General features: G+C 39.9%; 1 protein-coding gene across 1 annotated transcript in view; it reads right to left on the reverse strand.

The window, feature by feature from the left end:
• Positions 1-629: 629 nt before the first annotated feature.
• Positions 630-20,057, reverse strand: part of LOC310927583 (guanine nucleotide exchange factor DBS-like) — a gene marked incomplete at its 5' end in the record, with an annotated part of 48,076 nt that continues 28,648 nt past the window's right edge. Inside the window, 27 exons of the mRNA XM_083889904.1 lie at positions 630-1,511; positions 2,090-2,193; positions 2,298-2,410; positions 4,103-4,212; positions 4,757-4,885; positions 5,651-5,743; positions 7,662-7,780; positions 7,887-7,959; positions 8,056-8,134; positions 8,728-8,820; positions 8,917-9,138; positions 10,537-10,662; positions 10,747-10,839; positions 10,932-11,024; positions 11,137-11,206; positions 11,630-11,745; positions 11,836-11,902; positions 13,044-13,129; positions 13,209-13,270; positions 14,442-14,601; positions 15,183-15,374; positions 15,471-15,662; positions 17,069-17,188; positions 17,267-17,381; positions 18,437-18,561; positions 18,645-18,794; positions 19,345-19,461. Coding sequence (XP_083746030.1) covers positions 1,432-1,511; positions 2,090-2,193; positions 2,298-2,410; positions 4,103-4,212; positions 4,757-4,885; positions 5,651-5,743; positions 7,662-7,780; positions 7,887-7,959; positions 8,056-8,134; positions 8,728-8,820; positions 8,917-9,138; positions 10,537-10,662; positions 10,747-10,839; positions 10,932-11,024; positions 11,137-11,206; positions 11,630-11,745; positions 11,836-11,902; positions 13,044-13,129; positions 13,209-13,270; positions 14,442-14,601; positions 15,183-15,374; positions 15,471-15,662; positions 17,069-17,188; positions 17,267-17,381; positions 18,437-18,561; positions 18,645-18,794; positions 19,345-19,461 — 3,099 coding nt within the window. The 3' untranslated portion in view covers positions 630-1,431. The remainder of the gene's footprint in view (positions 1,512-2,089; positions 2,194-2,297; positions 2,411-4,102; positions 4,213-4,756; positions 4,886-5,650; positions 5,744-7,661; positions 7,781-7,886; positions 7,960-8,055; positions 8,135-8,727; positions 8,821-8,916; positions 9,139-10,536; positions 10,663-10,746; positions 10,840-10,931; positions 11,025-11,136; positions 11,207-11,629; positions 11,746-11,835; positions 11,903-13,043; positions 13,130-13,208; positions 13,271-14,441; positions 14,602-15,182; positions 15,375-15,470; positions 15,663-17,068; positions 17,189-17,266; positions 17,382-18,436; positions 18,562-18,644; positions 18,795-19,344; positions 19,462-20,057) is intronic.

Genomic DNA, 20,057 nt, shown 5'->3' on the forward strand with positions numbered 1-20,057 from the left:
TATTATATTGTGTTCATCTGCACCAGAAAATGAATAAAGCAAAGTGCCATAATATAGCAACCTTCAATTAATCTTGCTATCATTTTCTGTAATCATAGGTGATATAGGTGATTTGTTATATATTTGGTTTGTTTTTTAAGTAAGTTTATGTTTTAAAATATTAGTATAGTAATATTAGAATACTTTGTATTATCAATGTATTTTTGATATCAAAAACTTAATTTTGTGGTTGGTTTTGTATGTGTACTGTATGGTTTTCATTCGCTAATTAAATCAGTGAATGATTAGCGTTCAAGATTCTGTTTAAATTGTTAATTAATAAGGATCATGCCTCTGATCATGCCACTGTAAACGGTGGATTGTTAAAAACCTGGCAACACATTCAACTTTCACTTTCATTTCTGGTCCCAAAGACATTTGTGTGCACACACCCACACACACTGTGGATACATACACATGCACACATGCAAAATTAGACACACAAACATCGTTATTGAATTATCACAAATTGTTTATGTATATATATAAAAAAAATAAACAAGTCACAAGGAGTGACATCACCTTACTCAATGTACAATATAGCATCTCCAATAACAAACATTTCATAATGGACTGATATTAATAAACAATATCTACATTCAGAATATCATCCCACCACAGGGAATAAGTTAGAGCTATACAATGATTTCTGATTATTCACACTGAGGAACATATGGAATCTATAATGTCCATAAAAACAAACCAAAACACAGTAATTCAGACCATGAAGCCCACACAGCATCACAGACCAGAAACGAATAGAAGCTCACACACAGAAGAAGTCCGGTACAGAGAACTGGAGGCAAAAGAGATTTCCACTGACAGAGCGACGACACGGGGACGCACAGGGAGAGAAAAAACATAGAGATGGAAAAAGAGTAAGATAATCTCAAATCCAAATGTTAAACACATGTAGGTGCTTCGTTTTTGACAAATAAATAAACATGTAAATAGGGAGGGGAAAGCAGGGAACATCTCTCAGGAAACATTATTTAAGTTAATGCTGAATGCACTTCCTTTTTTTATACACAGAAACAGTGGAAATGTAAACAAAGGGTCATCCATGTCCAGTCACTACAAGTCCCTATGTGTTGTATGTGAACACAAATAGATGCATTAACTGAGATCAGTCCTGCTGGCCCATCCATACATCTATTACATTATAATCACATGGATCCCTCATAAAAAAAAAACAGTGATGACTTTATGCAACATATTCATCTCTTCTGTATCCTCTACGTGCGACGGTGCCATCGTCTTTAAAATTTGGTGTGCGTGGGAGAGAAAATAGATTATGAGAGCTTTCAGTGGAAATCTGACAAGTACTGATGTTGACATTACAGCACAAATAGCCACGTGATGCAAGCATTCAAGAGGGAAGTGCTGTGGAGTTCAGGGTTTGATGTCAGAGAAGCTTGTGTAGGTCTCACTGCAGCTGGACGATGTGCTGAGGTTTCCAGAGCCACTGCCTTCTGTTACAAACACACAAAAGTCAAATAGAGATTAACGTATAGATGCAGTGTTAGGGTAGGAAATGAACAGCGGCTCAAGGCAACATGCCCTTGAACTTGCACTTAAAATGTGCACGACAACAGCTTTGAATGCCTCCTTAACATAAATAGTTAACGTTTGCAAAACGGCCAGCTAAGCATTCATAGTATCAACAATTCTTGACTGTAAATAGGAGTTACAGATTGTAGGAAAGTATTACTTAAAATGATGGTTTTTAATGTGTACAGCTGTATTTTTGTAAAAGTCATCACATATTGGTCTGTCATGCCAGATAACATGGTAAATAATAATTTTCTTATATCATTATATCATCATTACAGCATATCCTTTACACTGTGCCATTTGGCCTTTAAATTTAATTCTTAGTGGTATTAAAAATGTGTTTAAATTACAAAAATAACAAAGAAACTTTCATTTGCAGAATCCTGGCAGTGCCCTGATAGGATTTGATAAAACATTTGATAAAATTGCCATTGAAATTTCCAGAAAGACTTTCTATTGTCCTACAAATGTTATTTGTGATCCTTTGTTTGAATACCTGAACTGGTGAGAGACTGGCAAGACTGGGACTTCCCAATGAGCGCGATGAGATTAGCGGCAGCGATCCAGGCTTCTTTAGAGGTGCTCAGATTACGCACCAACCTGCATGACCCCACACACACACACACACACACACACAAGTTGCATTATAGTAAGAGCTGTAATAATTGTTCTCATTTATAACTGTTTAGACTGTGTTTGCTCACCACTGTCCATCATCTCCTTCTTTGACCAGCTGAACCATGTGTCCGCTCCTCACTGACAGTTCTGGAGCGTTGCCTTCCTCATAGTCGGCCATCACTGTATACTTTCCAGCACACTGTTCGTAGTGAAAGTGAGAAAAAGTCATTGAAATTAGAAAAAACAAAAAAACAAACATCACAGTAACATCCAATATTCTTCTTTGCTATCAATGCAATCCTTGTTTTTTGTAAATCTCAAACTTATACTGTATATATTTTGGTTACTTAACACTTACTGTTCACATGGATCTGTGCCACAGGTGCACCCATGGTAAATTTCCATGGGAATAACACACAACTCCTTATATAGGTCACATATCAGGCCTTCAAAAAGAGTTCTTATGTGTTGTCGAGTCAAAGTTATGATTAATTTTGTATAGCATATTTAATAGTGATATAAAGTACTGATAATTGAATTGTGCGGAAGTCACAAAATGGATCATTGTACTTTTCGTTTTGTTCAAATGAACTTTGAACTGTGACGTATTTCCAAATTTCACAAATTCAATCCAATTCTAAACATTTTGAGTACTTTTTGCTCAGGTATGTTTATATAGTTGGTGAAAAGAAAAAAAAACGTTTCACCAGATTGCCTAGGTTGTGGTGAAAAAAAGACACTCGACACTGCACATTCTTGTAGTCTCTAATGTACGTTATAATAGTAATGGAAAAAAAGCAGTCAGAATCCTCTGATGCTTCCAGCAGCAAACAAAAACATTCACAACGAACTAGGGCTGCAGCTATCCAATATTTTTGTAATCGCGTATTCGACCATTTTTTTTTCGATTAATCGAGGACGCAAAATTATTATTATTAATTTTAAAAAATCCGATTACTCATGGTTCATCGAGGAATAATCGGTAGAATACTCGCTTGCAAAAATATTCGATAGCTGCAGCCCCAGTAAGCTACATTAAATCCGCCAACATCAATGTTTACGTTAGCATTTGCTGGAAGCTTTAACAACTGGATACTTCCGGCATCCTGTTGTGTTTTACGCCAGTTGTCGTTTACACTGTAAACTTCACAGTGGTTACGCCGTTCCATTTGGCTTCATGTTTAAGCGTGAAATGGTCCCACACTTTGGACATTTTCTGCCTTTTATGGGCTGTTTCGCTCCGTCTCCGCCATCGCGCTAGCTAAAAATACGGACGTGCGTCTGCTAAAACGGTCCGTGTGGAACACTGATCCCGGCACTAAACGGGCCGCGCGAGATAGGAATTAAACGATTACTCGAGCCAGAGTTTTTGCTTTGAGGATTTTTTTTGTAATCGAATCACTCGAATCACTCGAGTAATCGTTGCAGCCCTACAATGAACAGACAGTGAAGCATTAGCAGCGTTTAAGGAGCTAATTGATTTCCTGCCCTCAAGTGGCCAAAAAGAAAGTTGCAGCTGTAACTAAATTTTTTTTAGTTAGTAGTGAAAAATCCTCTGCTCAAATACATGCATATGTAAATTGGAAACTAAAAGGTGTGTGTGTGTGTGTGCGTGCGTGCGAGAGTGTGCGTGTAATGGTTGTTCATTTCTACATTGGCCCTGTAATGGACTAGTGACCTATCCGGGCTGTAGCCTGCCTTTCACCCTATGTCAGCTGGGTTTGGGACCAGCAGCCCCATGACCCTCATGTGGAGGATAACACTGTAGACAATGGAAGGATAGATCACCAGATTCCAAAATGAGTCCTGATATTTTGAGGTTTAATTGGGCTCTTGCTGCCACCCAGTGACGATGAAGACGTACTGTAGGTAGGCTCATCGCGTCACTCACCAACTTCTTGCCACTGTCGTCCTCTGGGTCAGAGTTGAGTGGATCCTCCGCGCTGGAGTAGCCATCGTGCTCCTCGGAGGCATCCATTAACAAGGAAGCCTTGTTCCAGCCTGAGGAGAAGAGTGTCACATGTGAGTTAAGCTTCCAGCAGCTGTCGGTCATAAATGTCATGTGAGAGACCAGCAGTGACAGATCTACAGGAGGGAAACGGTTCAAACACAGAAGATAGAACAGCTGTAGTGTCGTTCAATCACTTCTACAGCTGTAACCAAACACTGGGCAGAAGGGCATGCATGTTAATTATTTCAAACAATGAAAAAAAGAGTGTCAGGAAACGAATTATCTTCAGGTGTATTGCTATGATTCTCACCGAGCCTGAGAGAAACATCAGATGGGCAAAGTGAAAAACATTACAGGAGCAAAACTGACACACGGGGCAGCATGGGCCCTGCTCATGGCAGTGTACCTCTCCGTTTGGTCTGCAATAGACTAGAGGTGCTGAGCCACCTGGTCCTGCTCAGGTGGAGATGGGGATGACCTGCGTCTGAGGGACAGGAAGCAACGGAAACACAGCGACTGCAGATCATCACCTGGCCACGCTCAGGCTTCATGGATGACAGACTTAACCAGAAACGGAAATACAGACTCACTCACCTTTAAAGCCGAATGGAGTCGGGTCACTCTGGCGTTTCGTCTTGTGGTCGGGGCTCGTGGGGGAACCTACCACCAAGCAAGTAGACGGAAAAACAGGGATCGTTAGCAAGGATGGCAAGAAGGAAATGACAAATGTGAATGACAGTGATAAAATGAAAGGGGAAATTTTTTTTTAGCTCTAACTAGAAAAACAGACAGAAAACAATATTTAGGAAAAACTGATGCGAAAGACAATAGCAACAGCAAAGTCAAGATATGAGTGACACCTGGAAACATGCGTACTTGATGTTTCTGTGGAGGGTTAGACCTACTTAAAGTATTCCTGCTCGACTCACTTGTAGTTTATAGAATATTTTTGGGAAATGAGGTTATTTGTTTACTTGTGAGAATAACACTCCTGTGTCTGTTCGTCTATCACCAGTATTTGTAAACAAAAGCCACTTGACAGCACCACTCTTTAGTGGGTGCAGCCAGGATTTTCAAAGTGAGGTGTACTCGGTGCTTAAACCGGGCCAGTACTGTCCGGTACGCAGTACTGGTACTTATTTTTTTTTATTTTATTTTTTTACCATTTTAAATACCAGCACTTTTATTGGTGTACCAGTGCTGGTACTTATGGTGTTTAGTTTATCTATCCAATTCATTATTATGGCGCAGAATAACCATTTCCACTTATTTTTTCCCAATTCTGCACTCTGATGGCAAAGAGTCATGCTGGTGGTTATGCACATGATATGCACATAGGATTAATTCATTCATCCTAATCGACTCTGATCAGGTTTTCCCAATTTCAATCATTGAGTAATAATTCAGTAGATTTCCTCTGCCTGCCCAGAACAGAAATACACTGATGATGTGACGTGTTGGAGTGAAATGAGACTGGCCTTCAGTTACCTTTCTGAGCTTTCACGTTACTGAAACCTTGTAAAGTAAAGCGCTTTCTAGCCACAGCTGCTCTGTCTGAGGTGGGGCTTGTCACAGTCTCATCTTCTGACCCAGGGGGGAAAAACAGGAATACAGGGAAGACACAAGGAAGGAAGGAAGGAAGGAAGAAGGTAGGAAGGTAGGAAGTAAGGAATTTTATTAAGGACACATTCAATAAAGAGAAGAGAAGACAGAAAATATAGGGGAAACAAATGGGGGCAGCGAGGGCTGGGTATCAAATTTTAGTACCAATCAGATTTCCAACGACGGCCGTTCTCCGCGCTGTACCGTGTTTTCTGACAGTGGTTCTGACGACGCTTTACAACTGTCCGACTGCTTCCTACAGCTCAATAAACGACCCTTTGGGGAAGGGCGACCAGAACAAGTACGGCGGACAACTCGAGTGTCTTTAAGAGGCTTAGGGCGCTTTCACACCACTAGTTGGATTATTTGATCCGCACCAGGCAATACAATTGTTATAATGTAACATATGACTCCAGTGTGGTCCGCTTTCACACCAGTAAACGAACCAAAATTGGCCCGATTGACGTTTCATCAATGTGTATATATCTTCCGGTACAAAAGTGCCAATTTTGACTCGCTATGGAGCAACACGTTCGCACATTGCTACTTGCTCTGATCTTCATTTATTACATTCTCTGTATTGGGCATTTTTGGCAAAATATCCAATTTGAGAATGAGTCGCGGCTGCGTCTGGAGAACAATCAGCTGATGCGCTGGAGTCGGCGAATGACGTATAGCGCGTCATTTCAGGCAGAGGACACGCGCTGTTTTCATGAATGTGGTCGTGCTAACTATGAGACGAAGATTGCTCCAAAGACCTACAAGGTAGGCTATGTCCATGTGGCATTTAGTGCAGAATATGGTTTGGACCCGAGTACGCGTTCTCACCAGAGGCACCGCACCAGAGTCTGACATTTGGTGCGGAGTCAAGCGGACCGAGACCAGACCTCTTTTTAGCGGTCTCGGTCCGCTCGATTTGGTGCGGACCCGAGTGCGATTGATGCTTTCACACCAACGAAAACCAAACGAACTAGAGTTTTTGGTTCGAATGGATCGTTTGGTGAGCACCAACTGCTGTTGGTGTGAAAGCGACCTTATTCTACACACAACTTAATACACTACTATTTAGCTATATATATATATATATATATACTTAACACAGCCAATCACATGCACATGCTCAACTATTCATATATATATATAGATATATATATATATCTATATATATATAGATATATATATATATAAAACTTGAGCACAGAGAGCCAATAAGCATGCAGCATGATCTAACAGTGCATGTGATTGGCTGTGTTAAGATGTGCAGGCAGTTATGAACAGAGACAGAGCTCATTCTCCAGAGGAGAAGAGGAAGACAGAGTTTTTAAAGTGTCTGTGTTAATGAATGAAGGCATGATGATCTAAACTAAGGCTGCATCTAAGAATTATTTTCATATTTCATATATTTCATTAATCTATTGAATATTTTTCGCAATAAATCAGTTATTCGTTTGGTCCATAAAATGCTGGAAAATGTCGACCAGTGTTTCCCAAACCTACAAACGTTCTCAAATATCTAAAATGATTCAGTTGTAATGATTTCTTTTGTTTCATGGAACAAAGAAACCAGACAATATTCAGATTTAATTAATAAATTAATTTAGTTATCAATTAATCATAGCAGCCCTAATAAAGCGTACAGAATAAACGCAGAACGTTTCTCATATTGAATTCAAGGAGACAACCAGGCTTACAAAAACTAACGTAACAACAGTTTTAATAAAACTGGTATCAATAAAAGGATTGTAGTGGAATCACTATCCAAACCCATATCTCAATATTGATTCCATATGGAAAATGTTTCATCAATACACAGCCCTGGGTGCTTTGCAAAATGTGATCATGACAAACACTGCAGTCAGATTTGTTGACAGATAAGTGATCGGCTCTGCTTGCTTACCTTTTCCTGGGGGCTTTGGTGAGGAGGAGGCGGAGGAGGAGGAGTTGATGTCAGGGCTGTAGGACTCCACTTTCTTCTCCTCTCCCCTCTTAAAGCTCCTCTGTCCGGTCTTGAAAGGGCTGTGGGTGAACAAAAGTGAAATGTAAGAAATGCCTACAGTTAATGGAAAGGTCGTTTCAAAACAAATGTAAGTGTTTGCTGAATAAGTCAGGACCACAGACTCACCTGAGATTCACTGTTCCACTGGATGTGAAATTGAATGGGAAAACCTGGTCTGGCGCCCTCTGTTGGCTGGCTTCTGAAACACGGATGGATTAGTGCTTTAGTTTCTGGATAAATATTAATATTGATATTACCATGACTTTAATTGGTTAAGTGTTAACTATTACTGTACCTCTGAAAGCTTCCAGCTGAGTTGTCAGAACCTTCCTGATCTCGCTGACCCATGTGCTTTTGATTTCAGTTGTCGCAGCCTGAGAGAGAACAGGTAAATGATATTAGCCGTTTTTCTCTTTTGGAACTGAGCATTCGTTTGTCACCTTCATCTACCTCAGTTTAAACACCACATTTATGCTCCAGGACAAAGATGAGGGATCGTTTCCCTTACAACACAGCATCAGATTCAGTGCTGCTCACTGATGTGTTTTGGAAAACAAAAATATAGCACAGCAGCATGATTTTTGTTGTTGTTGTTATTTCGACAATACATGTTAATAGGTTAACTTAATTGTGGTGACTTTCGTTGTTGACGGTATTTTTTTTTTTGTCAAGTACACAGAGATACAGAGTAAAGCATGCAGTGAAATGAGGAGGCTTAATACTGTGGAAACAGAATAGAACCAAGAATGAAGTCTTGAGTAAAGTTCATTACTTAATGTAGAAAATTAAAAGTGACATAAAATCATGTACATTAAAGTCCAAGATTGGGTGATTTGAAAAAGTGACACATATTGATAAAGTGACTGAAACCTTTAGAATGCTGATGTGTGTTTTTGTCTTTTTTTAAAAACAGGAGCATACAGTAATATAAGCCAGCGGTCCAGAGGGTAAATATTTGTCAATGTACCTGAACAATATAAACCTCTTCTCTTGAGTTGCACCACACTTCAAACTTCTTGTTGTCTCCCTTTGCGTTCTCAGTGATGCCCACCGCGCTCATCTGTCAAAAAGAAAGAAAATCAACTTGTGAATAAAATAGCAGCGAAGCACCACAGAACAGTGAGAGCGCTGCTGCTGCTGCAGTGATGCTCCTTACATTCAGAGACTGTTTGAAGCTGTAGGAGGGAGCTTTCTCGTAGCCTTCCCCGTTCTCCTCCCTCCTTTTGCAGAAGAGCAGGGCTTTCTCGTGCAGGAAGAGGTGTCTCTGCATGGGCTTGAAACGGGCCAGATCCTTGACCTTGGCATGACCTTTCTTGTGCTCCGTCCACACGCTGAATGAACCTTGCATCAGGAGCTTTCCCAGCTCACTCAGATTACCCTACAACAGATGACAAAGATGTAATAATTGACCACATACAGTACAGTACAGCACTATGGCTGACGTCATTGCTGCATATATTCATCAATTATTTTATTCCAATAACTATACTATTAAACAGAATTAAGGATTAATCTTTCAACAAACATAATGATATCTATGTACATCAGGGGTTCTCAAAGTTGTGATACCTGAGGGCCAATTTAGGAACCCAACATTGGACTGAGGGCCGCCAAAGGGAAAAAACTGAAAGAAATCCCATTTGTAATAACTATGGCGTCCAAAATTTGACAGAACCGACATACTATACTACGTTGTCCAAAATGTGAACATTTTTTTGAAAAACAAATTTTGGTCCAAAATTTGACAAAAACGTCATACTATACTATGTCGTTAAAAATTTTAACATTTTTGGGGATAAACGTTTTTGGTCCAAAATTTGAGAAAAACGTTGTACAATACTATGTCGTCCCAAATTTGAAAAAAAAAATTGTTCCAAAATTTGACAAAAATTACATATGCCGTCCCAAATTTGGTCCAAAATTTGACAAAAACGTTGTACAATACTATGTCGTCCCAAATTTGAAAAAAGAAATTCAAAAAAAAATTTGGTCCAAAATTTGACAAAAATTACATATGCCGTCCCAAATTTGGTCCAAAATTTGACAAAAACGTTGTACAACGTCGTCCCAAATTTGACAAAAATTACATATGCCGTCCCAAATTTGGTCCAAAATTTGACAAAAACGTTGTACAACGTCGTCCCAAATTTGAAAAAAAAATTCAAAAAAAAATTTGGTCCAAAATTTGACAAAAACTATTCTGTCTTTCAAAACTTTACAATTTTTGGGGGAAAAAGTTTTCGATCCCAAATTTGACTATTTTTTTCCAAAAAAAATTTGGCCCAAAATTTGACAAAAACGTCATACTATACTATGTCGTTCAAAATTTTACAGTTTTTGGGGAAAAAATTTAAATGCCAAAATTTGACAAACAAGTCATACTATACTGTGTCACTATGTCATCCAAAATTTGATGACATAGTAAATACAGTTGTACAGTTTACACTTATTGGTCTGTATCCAGTAATGCAGTAAAACATTTAATAAGCTTAGTAGCTCCTGGATTAAAACTATCAACTGTAATTCATTGTGGCCCGCCAGAAATGTTTCTGCGGGCCGCCATTGGCCCCCGGGCCGCACTTTGAGAACCAATGATGTACAGTATACCATAAGTATTTATAGATTAAGATTTTTCAGATGTAACCCCATTTATCCAGGCTTAGGATGAGGGTCTGCTTCACAAAGCAGGTTCAACAAACTCTTAAAGGGAAACATTGTCTTTCATATTCTACCAGGTACAAATATCAAGCCTCAGCTTTGTAAGTGATCCTGTTACCTCATATCCTGTAATGGCGATGAGGTGCATGGAATCATTGACAGCCTTGAGGATGCCTAAAATGGAGGTCAGCGCCTCCTGCAGGTCAATCGCCCCCTCACAGCCCTTGCTGTACTTCAGCATTTCCTGTAGTTAGCAGTATATAAATAAACAGCTCTATAGTAAAGACCAAAAAACACAGTTTGATAATCGAAACAGACAGTGTCATACCTTCAGTAGCAGCTGATATTTGGTGATCCTCTGAACAGGTTTCAGTAGATAAGAATCTAAACCCAGTTTATGCTCCAACTTCTTCTGACACTCCTGACGCAACCACACAGAAGAAGATTATATGATACAGGAACACAGAACTTAAAACCTTTAGTGAAAATCACAAAGTCGAACAATGTGGTCACCTGGAAGAAGGCACAGTCCGAGCACTGCCTCCACAGGCTTTCAGAGCGAGGCTTGTTGTGGCAGTACTTCTCATAGATCTGCAAATCTGTCATCTGAGGGAGAAAAGAAGGCAGGGGGGAAACATATTTCAGTGTGTAAGAAACCTCATGAGCACAACTGGATTTACACCTGTCGATGTGTTGGAAAATGTGATATTTCACTCACTCTCTCCAGAAAACACCTTCCGATCAGCTCTGGGAAGTCGGTGTACTGCTCCAGCTCCCTCAGAAAAGTCCTGGAAAAGCAAAAAACAATTACACATGGTGGTTAAATGACCTGGTTTTCAGATGTGTTTTGAACGTTCCAAAATTGGAGCATTCTCTGACAGACGATGGCTAATTGTTTCACAGTGGCATCATCAGTCAGTCACGTGTATTCACTTTATTAGGTTCTGTGATTGCTCGATCTTGGTGGATTTAAAGTGCACAGTAGACAGTGACGGGTTGAAACTGGCACTGCCACCATTTCGCAGGATGTTTTTTGTGCCATGTGGTTACACCACAAACTGAGTCACGTAACATGGAGCTCTATAGAAGACATACAGTATTTTTACCCCAAACCGCTGTCGGAGGAAGCAAGGAATAGTAAACAAGTGTCTGAAAAATGTTCTACTTGAATGTCTGGTATCGTCTATGACAGCTAGATGGCGATCACTCACCTCTTGTGGAAGTGGTAAATTTCAGGCATGTTGCCAAACAGAACCTCCTTCTTGTTTTGTAAAGCAGTTGGGATGAGGTGAGTCATCGCTGGATTATCCATCTCAGAGGCATATCCCTGTAACACACACACAACTGTTGAAATGATGACGATGATGATGATGATGATGATGATGATGAGGAATCCTCCTGTAGGTTGATTACACACCTGCATCACACAGAGTAGCTCCTCAACGTAAGCTCTCTCAGTTTCCAGCAACTCATTCATAACATGCCTGCAGACAGAAGGACAGGAGGAGGACGGGAGAGAGGAGAGAGATGAAATAAAGAATTTGGTTCTCAAAGTGCGGCCCGGGGGCCAATGGCGGCCCGCAGAAACATTTCTGGCGGCCCGCAATGAATTACAGTTGATAGTTTTAATCCAGGAGCTACTAAGCTTATTAAATGTTTATTGGACATTACTGGATATAGACCAATAAGTGTAAACTGTACAATTGTATTTACTATGTCATCAAATTTTGGATGACATAGTGACACAGTATAGTATGACTTTTTTGTCAAATTTTGCCATTTAAATTTTTTCCCCAAAAACGGTCAAATTTTTGGGAAAAAAAGGCAAATTTGGGACAGCATATATGTAATTTTTGTCAAATTTTGGACCAAATATTTTTTTGAAAAAAATTGTCAAATTTGGGATGACGTTGTACAACGCTTTTGTCAAATTTTGGACCAAAAACTTTTTCCACCAAAAATTGTACAATTTTGAAAGACATAGTATAGTATGACGTTTTCGTCAAATTTTGGACCAAAAACTTTTTCCACCAAAAATTGTACAATTTTGAAAGACATAGTATAGTATGACGTTTTCGTCAAATTTTGGACCAATTTTTTTTTGAAAAAAATGGTCAAATTTGGGACCACATAGTATTGTACAACGTTTTTGTCAAATTTTGGACCAAATTTGGGACGGCATATGTAATTTTTGTCAAATTTTGGACCAAATTTTTTTTTGATTTTTTTTTTCCAAATGTGGGACGACATAGTATTGTACAACGTTTTTGTCAAATTTTGGACCAAAACCTTTTTCCCCAAAAATTTTACAATTTTTAACGACATAGTATAGTATGACGTTTTTGTCAAAAAAAAATTCACATTTTAGACAACGTAGTAAAGTATGTCGGTTTTGTCAAATTTTGGACGCCATAGTTATTACAAATGGGATTTCTTTCAGTTTTTTCCCTTTGGCGGCCCTCAGTCCAATGTTGGGTTCCTAAATTGGCCCTCAGGTATCACAACTTTGAGAACCCCTGAAATAAAGCATTTGGATGCACAGCACTATAGGTAATGACAACTGTGTCCACACAGTCCATCTGTGTAATTTGATGAAGATGAATGAGAGACGGCTGATGCCCTCACCTCCTGAGCACTGCCAAGTTCTCCTCCTCCTCCGACAGAGAGGCCTGTCTGCTGATGTTGTGTCCATTATGCAGTTGGTCATTTCCCTGGGAATCACCGTGATAAGGGACAGACATAAACATCCAAGCACACGTGTGCAGACAAATACAAAAACACAACACTCACTTTGTCACAGTTGTTCCCGCAGTCTGTCTCTGAGCAGTCGTTCTCCTGCTTTGCTCTGTGAGCTGTGGATGAGGAAACACAGTGGGTGTTTATAGGTTATTATTATTTGATTTTATATTTGGGTTTATATAACCCCAAATCCACTATTTTATACATATTATGTGCTCCTGCATTGTCTAGTCGCTGTATAATAGTTTTTGTTTCATTTTCGTAGTGTTTCAAAAAGTCATGTTAAATAACATGGTCGCGGGCTGCGGTTGCATAGCCACTGTTAGCAGCGAGACGCCATGTTTCTACCGGAGCCTGTAAGGACAAACGCGAGAGAACAAATCAAGCGTCGCTTTACTTGTAGCGGAAATCCCGCCTCCTCTCTCTCCACTTCGTCTGCTACGGCCGCGGTAGCTCGCCCTCTCCCTCGCCTCACGAACCTCATCTGCTGACACGGAGAAAGACAACGAGGACGACATTTGACCAGCTGCGGATACCGTAGCGCTCAGGGAAGGGAGGGGGTGAGCAGAGCAGCAGTTCTTTGTTGTACATTTCAGCCTCTCCTCTAGATGGCACTATAAACTACTTACTTCACCTTTAAGTTTTGATTTTAAGGAATAAAATTCATTTTTATTTCTTCTGGCAGGGAGTTAAAGTCTTACTTAAAAAGCTCTAATAAAGGTTTGCCATATAGACCATTAAAGGTGAAGTAAGTAGTTTATAGTGCCATCTAGAGGAGAGGCTGAAATTTACAACAAAGACCTGATGCTCTGCTCACCCCCTCCCTTCCCTGAGCGCTACGGTATCCTCAGCTGGTCAAATGTCGTCCTCGTCGTCTTTGTCCGTGTCAGCAGATGAGGTTCGTGAGGTGAGGGAGAGGGCGGAGCTACCGCGGCCGTAGCAGACGAAGCGGAGAGAGTGGAGGCGGGACTTCCGCTACAAGTAAAGCGACGCTTGATTTGTTCTCTCGCGTTTGTTCTTACAGGCTCCGGTAGAAACATGGCGTCTCGCTGCTAACAGTGGCTATGCAACCGCGGCCCGCGACCGTGTTATTTTACATGACTTTTTGAAACACTACGGAAATTAAACAAAAACTATTATACAGCGACTAGACAATGCAGGAGCACATAATATGTATAAAAAAGTGGATTTTGGGTTATATAAACCCATAAATACTACACAGTGTCCCTTTAAGTGCTTAGTAAGCAATAAAAAGGTTTGGTTTTAAATCAAAAAAAGACTGACCAGGTGAGCTGTGGGGTGATTTGATGAAGGCCTCAGGTCTGGGGGCCACGGGCTGCACCGGCCTGGTTTGTTTGGCAGCTAACTTCTTCAGACTGACCCTCCTCTTGTCAAACATCTCCTGCATGGACACCTGCTTCTGGGAAACCCGCTCCACTTGGTCCTGACACACAGGAAAACGTCAATGTTCCAAATTAATATTTGATGCTTGATGAAGTCATTTTTACTCTTAATAATAATAATAATAATAATAATAATAATAATAAGAAGAATAAGAATAAGAATAAGAATGCATTATATTTGAAGGCGCCTTTCAAGACACTCAAGGTCAAAGCCGTCCTTTGTATTCCTCCAAAGGACGGCTGCGAATAAAATATAATATAATATAATATAATATAATATAATCTCTACAGAACCCACATCCATCAATCATCTTAAAACTCAATGAAAAATCTCAAAACGAGGTCATGTGGTGGAAATATTTCTTTCTTTGCTATGATTGTGCATTGTGAGGTCAACCGTATTCATGATTTTGTGTGTGACATTTGTCTAATAATAACATTCTTTAGTCTTGCCTTGCTTTATGTAGGCAGCCATCTTGGGCCAACATGTTTCTACAACGGCACTAATGGACAAACAGCCAGAGCATGGAGTCCTCCGTTAGCTTACAGTCTGTCGTCTCATTATTAGCCGTCAGTAACTCTTAGGATGTTTTAAAAATACATGCATCCCTTGTGCTTCTACCTTGAATTGCTGGTTGAGCACTGCGTCGTATTCTCTCCAGATGGTGCTGAGGTCTGGCAGCTGGTTGTGGCCCGAATGATCCAGATAGTGCTCCAGCTCCTGCAGCGCTAACTCGGCGCCCTCGTGTGACTGACACTTGTCGACTGGCTGAGATGCCAGCAGGTAAATACCATCGTCCACCCATTTAGACGCCTGAGGAGGACAGAAGGAGACGGAGAATCAGAAGAAAAGAACAACATGCACAACAAAAGAGAGTAGTCAGAGTGTGTGTTTGTGTTTATTTCTCACCCTCTCCAAACACTGGTGCAGCTCAATGACTTTGAGGAGATGTTCCTTCTTGGCCTTCACGCTGCTGCTCACATTCTCACTGATTGTTCTGAGCTCGCTGCATTTGGGCTGAATGGAATCTTCAGCGTAATGTGACTTCTGGATGAGTTCTTCACCCTCACGAGACAAGGCCAAGGCTCTGCTCAGCACCTCCTGAGGAAAGTTATCATCTATTAGTGCTGTCTGTTTATCCGTCTGTCTGGTCGTCAATATCAGAAAACATATTATATAGTGTTAAATGTTTTGCCTCATATTTAAATTGTATAACGTTTTTTTTTCCTTAACAATCATTTGTTTTAAATTAAACTGATTTGTTCCACTTTTGCGCAGGAGCAAAACAAATCTTGAATTTTCTGACTTTTAACTTTTTTTTAAAAAATCATGATGATGCTTCTGGTCATCTTGTGAAACCCTAAATTAATAAAATTCTACAAGGCCACGCTGTCAATTTGTAAGTATGAAGTATTTTGGTGGACACGCCAATCCAATGCAATTTAATGTATTGCAGACATTCATTCAACACATAAAACACATTAAGGCTGAATAAAACTAGTCAAACGTATACAAAACAATGAGCCTTTAGGCAACATAAATACAGCATCTCACTCTATGTTAAAAGGTGATGAAAAAAAGATTGAAGTATCTAGTATCTGACCAAGCATTAACATAGACCAGGGGTTCTCAAAGTTGTGATACCTGAGGGCCAATTTAGGAACCCAACATTGGACTGAGGGCCGAAGGCCAAAGGGAAAATACTGAAAGAAATCCCATTTGTAATAACTATGGCGTCCAAAATTTGACAAAACCGACATACTATACTACGTTGTCCAAAATGTGACAATTTTTTTGAAAAACGAATTTTGGTCCAAAATTTGACAAAAACGTTGTACGTTGTACTATGTCGTCCCAAATTTGAAAAAAAAAATTGGTCAATTTTTTTCCAAAAAAATTTGGTCCAAAATTTGACAAAAATTACATGTCGTCCCAAATTTGTCCATTTTTTTCAAAAAAAAATTTGGTCCAAAATTTGACGAAAACGTCATACTATACTATGTCGTTCAAAATTTTACAGTTTTTGGGGAAAAAATTTAAATGCCAAAATTTGACAAAAAAGTCATACTATACTGTGTCACTATGTCAAATTTGAAAAAAAAATTTGGTCCAAAATTTGACAAAAATTACACATGCCGTCCCAAATTTGTCAATTTTTTTCAAAAAAAAAATTTGGTCCAAAATTTGACAAAAATTACATGTCGTCCCAAATTTGTCCATTTTTTTCAAAAAAAAATGTGGTCCAAAATTTGACGAAAACGTCATACTATACTATGTCGTTCAAAATTTTACAGTTTTTGGGGAAAAAATTTAAATGCCAAAATTTGACAAAAAAGTCATACTATACTGTGTCACTATGTCATCCAAAATTTGATGACATAGTAAATACAGTTGTACAGTTTACACTTATTGGTCTGTATCCAGTAATGTCCAATTGGCCCCGGGCCGCACTTTGAGAACCAATGACAGACAGAGCTCTGATTGTGAGGACTTGGGGTTTAACTTACGCAGACTCTCTCCTCATAGGTGGTGAGTTCACAGAAGATGTGTTCATCATGGGCTGGGCTGACGCCAACCTCAGATAAGGTCGCCAGCGTCTCAGACACCTGATCCAGCAGAGTCCTCACCTGCAGCAGAAACACCATGTTGAACTGAAGTCTGGTGCAGAAGATGTTCACCACAGACACAACAGTCTCCCCGCTCACCTCTCTGTAGCCGTGCTCAAAGTGGCGCAGTTGCAGACACTGCTCCAGTTTGGTCTTGTGCCTCAGCCAGAATTCATCAAAAGCCCTTTCTGTCTCATCGAGCTGAGACAGCAGTCTGACAGAGGAGCAGAGACAGTCATGAAGATGGATTGTTTTTAAAAAAAAAACACAAAAACGCAGTGGAGGGAGAATCAATAGAGTGAAAAGCACAGTCGTGATGGGAAAGGAAATGTTTTGGATATGACTACAGCCTAAAATGGTGAAAGAACAGCAGTGGGCCATACAAAATCTCACCAAGGACTGTTTTTAGCCCGTGGTCTGGACTTTGGACATGTCTGTCTAATCTAACCTCAAGAGGAACCATCGTGTCAAGAACACACAATGGTTTGTATGAGGATGAGAGAAGGACACGGTGGAGGAACATGCTCGAGCATGCAAAGGACATGGCTCTCACAAGGAGACCACTGAAATAGGTCAGCGTATTTCATTGATAAAGACCGGACTCAGTCGTTTGCACTAACTGCGAGTGAAACATCGGAGCGACACTATGCCCAGGCTTGTGCCAACCATTTTCTGGATGTTGCAAACAAATTTGGCACCGACAGTGCCCGTAACATGGTTGCAGCCGCAAAAGCCACTTCCATTTGAACACCTGGCTTGCACGGTCCACTTAACCCTTCTCACTCTCAGGTCACATCATTCAAAAGAAGCTTCTTTGTCCCCTGACCATGTGAACAAACTGGTCTGCCTAAGCAACGGGCTGAAAGGACTAAGACGATCGTCTCTACGGAGTGAAAAATGTTCAGTGTTGTGAAGATTATTTTATATTTGCACTGTGTATATGTGCACTTTTTTTTAAATCAAACTGGCACAAAGATGGAACATACTGTATTATTGTTGTTATCATTTATGTTACTAGTTCTTATAAGCAATAATTGCTTTGACATTCAACCTGCACTTTAACATGGGCCTGGGCTCTGTTATTATTTCTATTCGAGAATATAAGAAAGACGCCTTTTTTGTGCCAAATGTGTACTTCACAGGAGAGTATATACATAACAATAACATACTACTACTGTATTAATTCCACCTTTATTTTCCATAATAATAATCTTTATATTTAGATTTAATTCGTCCTCGGGAGAATGGTCTGAGTTCTTGAAGCCTAACCTTTGTACAGTGGCCAGGTTCTCCAGTTCATCCTGGTTCATGTTGTGGTCAGGATTTTGTGTCACAGGCTCATTGATGCTCTCTAGCAGGCTGTTACCATGACCCAGAACCACCACCAGATCCTCCTATGGGACAAGTGGAACCACATGAATAATCCAAACAGACATCAGATGTACTGAATAGACAGTATAGTTATGAATGGCGTTACCTTCATTTTGTCCTTCTTGTTGGTGTGCGTTCTGAGCAGCACGGCTGTGGCCTGGATCTCATTTGGGAGTTCAGTTTCAGCCAGCTCGGTTCCAAATGACTGCAGGGTCTGTGCAGTTTTCTTCACCATCAGCGCAAAGCCTTCAATAGCCTGAGTGAGTGCGAAACAGCAGAGACTGTCATGAAAACAGGGAAAATGCTGCAAATGCTGCATTTCTAGTGCCTAGAATCGGCCAGTGCAGAATGATGCTGATAATGGGAGTATTTCACATTTAATGAATAGTTTGTGGCAGGTGTGTAAAGGTACTGCAGCCTGAGTGAAAAACATGGCAGAGCATTATTTTCCTTCCCAGAGACTGGAGGTTGCCAAGTTTAATGAACCATGAAAGATGGATTCACAAAGAACTACATTATACCAGTTTTCCCAATGTAAACATAAAAAGAGTAAGCATGCTGTACATTTTATTTTAAATTGTGACTAAACTGGCTGTAACATTATCAGTGAAACTAGTATTTCAATTCAACATGCATCCTTAATCTCTAATGACACATCACATGAATAAAATTCATTTCTCACATACAGCTCCTTTAAAGGAACATTTCCACTGTTCGCTCTAAACTGGCCCTTTTTTTTTTTGCAATTTTCTTAATGCATGAATGTTTTTTGTTTTTCGGCTCATTTCGCAAGCGTATGTACATACAGTGCGATGACAGATCCACTTCTCATGACAGTACTCCTGCGTTCCTCCGAGTTCATGAGTCAGCTGAGAGCGGTCGATGTATGTGTGCAGCTCAGTTACAGAGCTCAGCATGATCACCTGAGTCAGAAACACATTATATAGACTTCACTAATATAGTGTTTATGACCGAACACCATATTAAAAGGTCCAGGGTGTAAGAATCAATCACAGTAGTGAGACTGCAGAGAGCAACTAACAAAGTACTTCTCAGCTCAGTCCTCACATTCCCCTCTACATTGTGAAACTATGGTGGCCTTTGTTTATCAGGAAGGTTGTGTGGCACACAGTGGCACTACATGACAGTCTCCTTAAAGCAGGGGTTCTCAAAGTTGTGATACCTGAGGGCCAATTTAGGAACCCAACATTGGACTGAGGGCCGCCAAAGGAAAAAAACTGAAAGAAATCCCATTTGTAATAACTATGGCGTCCAAAATTTGACAAAACCGACATACTATACTACGTTGTCCAAAATGTGACAATTTTTTTGAAAAACAAATTTTGTCCAGAATTTGACAAAAACGTCATACTATACTAAGTCGTTAAAAATGTTAAAATTTTTGGGGAAAAAGTTTTTGGTCCAAAATTTGACAAAAACGTTGTACAATACTATGTTGTCCCAAATCTGACCATTTTTTTCAAAAAAAAATGTGGTCCAAAATTTGACAAAAACGTCA

Source organism: Microchirus variegatus, assembly GCF_963457635.1.
Source record: "Microchirus variegatus genome assembly, chromosome: 5".
In the NCBI taxonomy this organism is placed as follows: domain Eukaryota; kingdom Metazoa; phylum Chordata; class Actinopteri; order Pleuronectiformes; family Soleidae; genus Microchirus; species Microchirus variegatus.